Raw genomic sequence first — 9029 nt, 5'->3', positions numbered from 1 at the left:
TAAATATAAACAACATAAAAGATCACTAAAAAACAAAACGTCACAAACAAGAATAACGAACACGATCAATTGTGCTGCTAAACGTAATAAAAAAATATTATTCATATTAGTTTATTTCATCTCTAATAATAAAAGTTTTTTTTGCCACTTGTCATATTTTTATTCAATTTGTCAAATGTTATTTTATGATTTTTTTAAATTAATTTTTTTCCATATGTTATTTTATGAGTTTTTCTATTTTATTAATTTCTATAAAATATTTTAATGTAATAGTTGCAATAAATGTTGTAATAAATGTATATTAATTTCACTAATAAACTTACTTTTTAATTTCAAAATTCTAAAATATTTTGACATTTATATTTAAAAGATACAAATACATTTCCATTATAATAAATAATTATTTTTCTTATTTTCTTATAAATTCAAAATTTTTAAATATTTTAACCTTTATATTTAATTTAAAAAAAAAATTAATCCATTATAAACAAAATGTAAACGAGTTAAGCGTTTAAAAACAAACATAAACATGTTTTCACCTTTTAACTGTTAACAAACCTTTCATTTTACAACCCTAACTTCTCAATAAAATTGTAGCTTATACATCCAAAATCTATACCTTCGCAAAAATAATGAATAACGTTCACAAACCCTATATCAAGTAATATATTCACGTATGATGTTATAAAAAATTGTATCGAAATTAAATTGTTTTGAGAATTGTTTACAATAAATATTACATTTCAAAAGTTGTTTCGTTTAAAAGAAAAAAGTAATTTTGCGTGACCATTTTCATTTTCATGAAAAATGGTTTACAAAATTACTGCAACTGTTGGGACGTAGTCGCTGCACCATTACCATCAACACTACTGATTTGACTCGCTACAAGAAGCGGGAGAGAGAATCAAACACCGAGTGCATCGCTGTTTCTTCTCCATTCTTCTCTAAAACCCTAAACATTTCAACAAAACCCCAATTTCGTCATCGTCAAAAGGTAAAATTCACAATCTTCTTTTTCAGTTTTACCTTTTTGACCTCTCTCCATACAATCTCTCGTAATGTTTGTGACTGTTATACCTATACTTTTAAAATCCACCTGAATGCTTGATAATGTTCGGAATCCGTGGTGCTGCCGCTGCCGCTGATGTTCTATGTTCTAATTTGTTATTTTAACCCTTTGCCTCTTTTTAGTAATAAGTATACCCAAAATTTGACGAGGATCACTAAATTTTGCTTGAAATACGTATGATTGTTAGTTTTTACTCTCTTGTGTGTTTTTAGATGATTTTTTTAGCTGATTTTGGGTCTCCGATCCATTTTCACGGGCTGCATTGTAGAAATTTTGAGAACTTATGGGTATTTTGAGTTTTTCTTTTCGTAATACACTTGTTCTTAAGTTTGCATTGTACGATATGACTGAATTTTGGTAGTTCAAGCTCCCGATTCATTTACTAGGTTATGAAACAATGATTAGTTGTGCTCCTTCCGTCCCCTAACTAACTTAGTGTTTGATTTTTAGGGCAATGTGTTGCTTTTTAACCCTGAGAATGACCATAGTTTGTATTTGACTTCTAATGTCTAATCTGTTTGATTGTGAACTCATTATATTCTCCAATAACATTCAAAAGAATCAGCTTTTGTTCCTATTTGTTATTAGGAGGTAAAAGTAAAATCATTATGCCATCTTATTAGTTATTGTTTCTCTAATTCTTTTACCATATGTTCAAATCCCTAAGGACTCTTGTGGATGTAAAAGATGGAGAAAGTAAACAGTGAAGATGATAGTGGTTCTCCACCCCTACCACCTTCACCACCACAACAAGATGATACACAACCTGATGTCAAAACAGAGCAACTAAATCATCATACACGTTCTATAATCAATAGACCTGGATTTGGAAGTGGTGGAAGACACATTCCATTGCTTGTTAATCACTTCAAAGTTTCTATCAAGAATCCATATGAGATATTCTACCACTATAGTGTATGGTATTGTGGGATTAAATCTTTAAGCATATTCTTTTATAGTCTTAAAAAGTCAAACATATAGTTCATATAATCTCATATTGTTGCAGGTTTCCATCACTTCTGAAGATGATAGAGCAATTGAGAACAAAGTTTTAGGGAGAAAAATTCTTGACAAACTTTACCAAACATACTCATCTGAACTTTCTGGTAAAAAATTCGCCTATGATGGAGAAAAGAGTCTTTACAGTGTTGGCCCTCTCCCACAAAATCAATCAGAATTCATGGTTGTATTAGAAAATTCGTTTGCAAAACGGTTTGTTACTTTCTCAACCTTATCATTAATTCTATCTCTTTTTACATTTTGGAGATTTTAAATAAAGTTATTCTTTTTATAGTGGAACCCCTTCTGATGATGAAACTGGTAAAAGGTCAAAACTGTCTTTTCAAGAGAAGACTTTCAAAGTAGAGATTAAGTATGCTGCTAAAATACCATTAAATTCGGTCAATCTTGCCCTTCAAGGAGCAGAGCCAGAAAAACTTCAAGATTCTTTAAGGGTTCTTGATATTATCTTGAGACAACAAGCAGCTCAAAGGTATCTGCTTTATGTGATATTATTTTTGGGTTTTCTTTTCTTCTAGTTTAATATAAAGTCAATGTTGGATACAGGGGATGCCTTTTGGTCAAACAGTCATTCTTTCATGATGACTCAAGAAACATCACTGATATTGGAGGGGGTGTCACTGGATGCTGTGGGTTTCATTCTAGTTTTCATCCAACACATGGTGGTTTGTCACTAAATATGGGTATGTATGACCATTGAATTTACTAATATACCCCTATTGGATCTCACTCACTTGTTAGTTTAATTGCTCATACATTTGTCTATTCAGATGTATCAACTACATTGATTCTTACTCCTGGACCTGTGATTGATTTTCTAAAATCCAACCAAAATGCACGCGATTTTCGCTCTATTGACTGGGTTAAGGTAAATAAAGTTACACCTACACACTTACACTTACACACACACACACCGTTTTCTTTATATCTTTTTTAATTTCACACACCATTTTCTCACACTTAACAGGCCAAGAAAATGCTTAAAAACTTGAGAATAAAAACAAGTCACAACAACATGGAATTCAAGATCACTGGGATGAGTGAAAAACCTTGTAATCAATTACTGTAAGTTATAGTATAAGTGTATCCCCCCCCCCCCCCCCCCCCCCCCCCCTCCCCTCTTCCATGCTGACATGGCGATAACAGGTTTCCTTTGAGAGTGAAAAAAGATGATGGGACATATGATGATGACAAGACAATAAATATTACAGTGTTGGATTATTTTACCAAACACCGTAAAATTGAAATTACTTACTCTGCATATATACCTTGCATTGATGTTGGGAAACCAAAGAAGCCTAACTATTTGCCTTTGGAGGTTGAATCTTTATCTTTTTATTTTTTTTATTATTATATTTTCCATGTTTTTTTAATGTTATTACCATTTTGCCATTGTCCCCAGCTTTGTTCTCTTGTTTCACTTCAACGGTATACAAAGGCATTATCTACACTACAAAGAGCATCTTTAGTTGAAAAATCAAGACAAAAGCCTCCTGAAAAAATGCGAGTTATAACCGATGTAAAGTTATATTTTACCATAACACCCTTTTGATCCTACTTATCTTTTGTGTCCTTTATCGTAAATTTATCCTTTGTTTTAACTTATAACCAGGCTATGAAAAAGTATAATTACGATGACGACCCTTTACTCGCTTCATGTGGAATCACTATTGAGAAACAACTTGCTCAAGTTGAGGGTCGTGTTCTTGATGCACCAAAGGTTTGTGTGATAGGATTAGGGGTATTTCTGTAATTTCATATATTCATCATGATATTTTTCTCATTTACTTTTTTTTTTTTTGAAATTACAGTTGAAGGTTGGTAATGGAGAAGACATTTCTCCTCGTAATGGGCGATGGAACTTTAACAACAAGGTATCTTTTCATCCTCTTGTCCTCTTTTTACTTTCAACTTATATCTCAATTATCTTTTTTTCTGCTTTATATATTTGAATTTTTTTTTTTAAATTGCAGAAGCTTTTCACTCCCATTAAAATCGAGAAATGGGTAGTTGTCAATTTTTCTGCCAGGTGTGATGCAAGTTATCTTTCACGGGAGCTCATAAATTGTGGAAGAAATAAAGGAATCGTAAGTCAAAGTCAAAGTCAAAGTCAAAGATATGTTTACTTTTGTTTTCTTTGCTTTGACTTTGACTTGATTTTTGATTTTTGATTATCAGATTATTGATCGCCCATTTTCACTAATGGAAGAAGACCCACAAAATCGAAAATTTGGCCCTGTAATACGTGTGGAAAAAATGTTTGACCAAATTTTAGCAAAACTCCCTGGTGCCCCTCAATTTCTCCTTTGCATATTGCCAGAAAGAAAAAATTCTGACTTATATGGTATAAAATATAAATTCTATTTTAGCTATATTGCTATAATGGGTGAATAAATGTAAAGTATATATTGTGCTTTTTTTAATGTGTGAAGGTCCTTGGAAGAAAAAATGTTTAAGTGATTATGGAGTAGTCACACAATGCATGTGCCCAGTTAAAATCACTGACCAATATCTCACAAATGTGCTTTTGAAAATTAATTCCAAGGTATTTAATGTATATCTTTAAACTTTTTTACATCTTTCAATTATTTTTAAAACTTAAATTAACTATTTTTGTTTTTTACATTTTAAGCTTGGTGGGATTAATTCTTTATTAGCAATTGAAGGCTGCATACCCCTCATAAATGACACTCCAACAATGATAATGGGGATGGATGTTTCTCACGGGTCGCCGGGTCGATCCGATATCCCTTCAATTGCTGCGGTACTGTTTTAACTTTTTTATAACTTTGAATAAATTACAAAAATGGTCCCTGAGTTTTGCTGGTTTTCGCAATTTTGGTCCCAAAATGTTGTCTTGCATTTTTAGTCCTTATTTTAGGTTTTTTATAAGAGAACCAAAATTTGCAAGCCTCAGCTAGCTATTATACATACATTCATGATCTATTTTTGTAACTTTGAGTAAATTACGAAAGTGGTCCCTGAGTTTAGCTGATTTTTGCAATTTTGGTCCCAAAATGTTTTGTGTTGCAATTTTGGTTGTTATTTGAGGTTTTTGTAAGAGAACCAAAAGTTACAAAAATCAGCTATATGTTCATGCTCTATTTTTTTTTCTGGGGTGAATATTTATTATTATTATTATTATTTTAAATTATAGGTTGTTGGATCAAGGTCATGGCCATTGATATCAAGATATAAAGCATCTGTTAGGGCTCAATCATCAAAGATGGAAATGATTGAAGGTTTGTTTAAACCACAAGCAGATGGTACAGATGATGGCATAATGAGGTAGTAAATCCTTTATTTTAATGAATTTTATCCATTTTCTTTAAAAAGTTTTATCAAAGAGTAAATTACATTTTTTGTCCTTGAATTGTTAACTCTATAATCTAACTACCTGTGTGTTAGTTTTTTAAATGACCATTTTGCCCTTGGACCACCTGGACCAGACCTGAAACAAATCGTACATCATAGGGGGCAATTTTGTAGTTCTCTTTTATTTTTTAATTTACGTTAAAAATGTACATATGATTTTTTTTTAATTTATAATATTTTGTGTATTGTAAATTGAATATGTTGATATATTAAATTTAAATTACTAATATATATTAATAACTTTATATTTGAACAACATACAATATATATTAATATAACTTCCAAGGGTAAAATGGCCATTTATAAAAAAACTAACAGCCAGGTAATTAGATTTAGCGATTTAGGGACTAAAATTGTTATGAAACATAAAATAAGGACCAAAATTGCAATAAAAAAACTTTTCTAGACCAAAATTGCAAAAATCAGATATACACAGGGACCAAAAATGTATTTTACTCTTGATCAAATTATTTGTTAATTTTTTTTTTGTTCCTGATGTTTTTTGTATTGACATATTATTTGTCTTACACAGTGAACTACTTTTGGAATTTTATCAAACAAGCAATCAACGGAAACCAACTCAAATTATAGTATTCAGGTATTATTTGCCTTTTTAGTTTCTTATCTTTATAAAAATATGCCACTTGTTTTTTATTTAATTTAATTTTTTTTTTTTCAGGGATGGTGTGAGCGAATCACAGTTCAGTCAAGTTCTAAATTTTGAGTTGGATCAAATGATCAAGGTATGTTTAATAACCTTAAAATTTTAATATTTTTATTTTTTAGATTAAATTACAAAAATGGCCCCTAAATATTTCAGTTTTGGTCATCATATGGGTTTTTCCAATGTTTTTGTCCATGTTTCAAGTAAAATTATGACGATATTACCCTTTTTTGATTTTTTAAAATTATTTGTACATGCAAAATTATTAATAAAATAAAGGTAAAAAGTAGATAAAAGTGGACCAAAATCGTTATGAAATATCGAATAAGCACCAAAAAACGTCACCTAATGACCTAAATTGCAAAAAAATAGCAACACTTAGGGACCATTTTTGTAAATTATATGATTTTTAATGATTTGATTATAAAATACACAGGCTTACCAGTATCTTGGTGAAGTCGATGTTCCTAAATTCACAGTAATTATAGCTCAAAAGAATCACCACACAAAGCTCTTCCAAGCTAATGCCCCTGAAAATGTCCCTTCTGGTTTGTTTTTTTTTTTTTTTTTTTTTTTTAAAAACTATTTAATTCTATATAAAAAAAAACCCCCCTCAAATTATCCATCTTATTAGGTACTGTGGTAGACAGTAAAATTGTGCATCCAAGAAACTATGATTTTTACATGTGTGCTCAATCAGGAATGATTGTAAGTTCCTAAATTCTTTTTTTCTTATTTATTTAATTATATTTATATCATTATTATTTTATTCATATAAATATTAAATAATTTTGCAGGGCACTTCGCGTCCTGCTCACTATCATGTCTTGCTTGATGAAATCGGTTTCTCTCCTGATCACCTCCAAAATCTAATCCTTTCCTTATCATATGTGTAAGTATATATAATTTACTTTTATTATAAATTATAAAAGTTTTATTTTTGTATTTTTTCAGGACTATAAAACTTAAAAAACCAAAAAAAATAAATCGAAAAATGCTTCGTTTTGCAACAAATCACTAAACAAAACATTATATTGACCTGTTATATCGGGTAAGGATATACTAAAAGAAAGAAAAAAAGTATTTGAAAATGATAAGGATATATCAGTCTTTTTAAAGGTTAAAAAAAATCAAAAAATGTTTTGATTTACGTAACTTAGTCATGATTATATTTTAATCACAATAAAATGACAAAAAATAAAACTTTTAAAATTGTGTCACAGGTATCAAAGAAGTAGCTCTGCAACTTCAATCGGTATACCATCTTCATCTTTGCATTTAGCCTAATTTTCTCAATTATTTAGATTTAGTTACATTTTTGGTCCCTAAGTATAGCTAAAATTTCAACTTTGGTCCTTGTTCAAGATAAAATGAGATTGCAAAAATCAACTATTATACATAGGGACCAAAAATAGTCATTTTACTAAGAACATAGTCCAAAAACATTATACAAAACCTTAAATAAGGACCAAAATTACAAAAACCAAATATACTTAGGGACTAAAAATGTAAATATACTAAAGTACTTAACCTATTGTGTAGTGGCTCCGGTTTCTTACGCTCATCTTGCTGCCCAACAAGTCGGGCAGTTTATAAAGTTCGATGATATGGCGGAAAGTATTAGTTCAGTAGGAAGTATACCAGTGCCCGAGCTGCCCAAGTTGCATGAGGATGTTCAAGGGTCCATGTTCTTTTGTTAACGTGTTACATTTTTATTGGTAATTGTAAATTTATAAGGTGCATAGTGTTAATTAATGTAGGCTCTTTTTGGGTTATTATTATTTTTTTGGTGAATTAGAGGCCACGTCACTATTTTGTGGTTTTATTGTAGGGTATAGTCAATTAGTCATGTGGGTACTTTGAAGATAGTCCCATAACTTGAGCCTTAATGTAGTATGGAGTATGGACCTTTTGGTATTGATTAAAGTGCCCTTGTGCCTTTGCTTGTTTTTGGTTGCTTCCATTTAATTTTTCAAAGTTTTGATTTATATTGTGATCGACATGTATTAAACTATGATAGATGTTAATAGAATAAAATTTGTAAACTTATTATTAGGTCAGATTATTGTAATTAATATGATTATCTTAGTAAATATGAGAATGATAAATATTTTATTTAAAAACTTGTTAGTCTAAGTAGTTTTTTTTTTAAAAAGTTTATAAGACAGTTTATATGTTACTTTTTGGTTTGTCACGATTTAAAAAATCAGAAAATAAATTCAATGATGGTGTGATAGACATAGCCTAAATTGAACAAGTTTTGTAAGATATCTGGATAGCCAATTAGTGAATCAGATAGTAAATGACAATAGATTCAATTTTCATAAATAATTAATCGGTTCCCTAATAATTAGCATAAGAAAAGACACAAGCTATATCAATTATCAAGAACCTTATAAATAAATAATAGGTGCCATTACCATATATTGTTGCATAATATGGGCCCTATGAGCTCAGTTCATTTATTTTTGATTCATTTCGGTTGAATCCAATTTCTAATCAAATTTGATGAACATCAAAATAAGTTGTTTGTATATGTATTAGTTTTTTGAACTATATCGAATATAAATGGATTCCAATATAGTTTGATGGATATAGCAATTCTAGTTATTTTTTATTCAATCTGGTTTGATTCCACTTTTCCAAGAGCATTTAAGCTAAAATAAGTTCATTTTGTTAAGGAAAACATTTTTCATTGTAAACCATTTTCCTCGTACAAATCAACACTTAGTCCATAACATAGGAACCGAAAAAAGTCAACAACGAATTTAAGGTTCTATATCAAAAGTGTTTTAATATAATATTGGAGTTGACAAATGGGAAGCTATAGATAAAACATGAAGATATAGAATATGGAGTTTGTTTGAAGTTCAAATGGGAAGATATAGATAAAACTTAAAG

The 9029-nt window shown here is 29.8% G+C and overlaps 1 protein-coding gene across 1 annotated transcript; it reads left to right on the top strand.

The window, feature by feature from the left end:
- Positions 1 to 832: 832 nt before the first annotated feature.
- AGO6 (Argonaute family protein) lies at positions 833 to 8077 on the top strand. Its single transcript, XM_079019158.1, has 23 exons — positions 833 to 994; positions 1737 to 1984; positions 2076 to 2281; positions 2364 to 2561; positions 2636 to 2772; positions 2860 to 2957; positions 3057 to 3154; positions 3236 to 3407; positions 3492 to 3608; positions 3702 to 3809; positions 3901 to 3963; positions 4063 to 4176; positions 4268 to 4433; positions 4522 to 4634; positions 4722 to 4853; positions 5247 to 5377; positions 5997 to 6062; positions 6144 to 6207; positions 6565 to 6676; positions 6763 to 6836; positions 6926 to 7020; positions 7352 to 7383; positions 7671 to 8077. The coding sequence occupies exons 2-23, from the start codon at positions 1757 to 1759 to the stop codon at positions 7826 to 7828; spliced, it is 2682 nt and encodes an 893-aa protein (XP_078875284.1). The 5' UTR covers positions 833 to 994; positions 1737 to 1756; the 3' UTR covers positions 7829 to 8077.
- Positions 8078 to 9029: the final 952 nt, after the last annotated feature.

This window comes from Lactuca serriola, chromosome 9 (assembly GCF_051521515.1).
Source record: "Lactuca serriola cultivar US96UC23 chromosome 9, Lser_US96UC23_V15, whole genome shotgun sequence".
NCBI classification, from domain to species: domain Eukaryota; kingdom Viridiplantae; phylum Streptophyta; class Magnoliopsida; order Asterales; family Asteraceae; genus Lactuca; species Lactuca serriola.
Note: the sequence above shows the minus strand (reverse complement) of the source record. Positions and strands in the feature narration are given on the sequence as shown.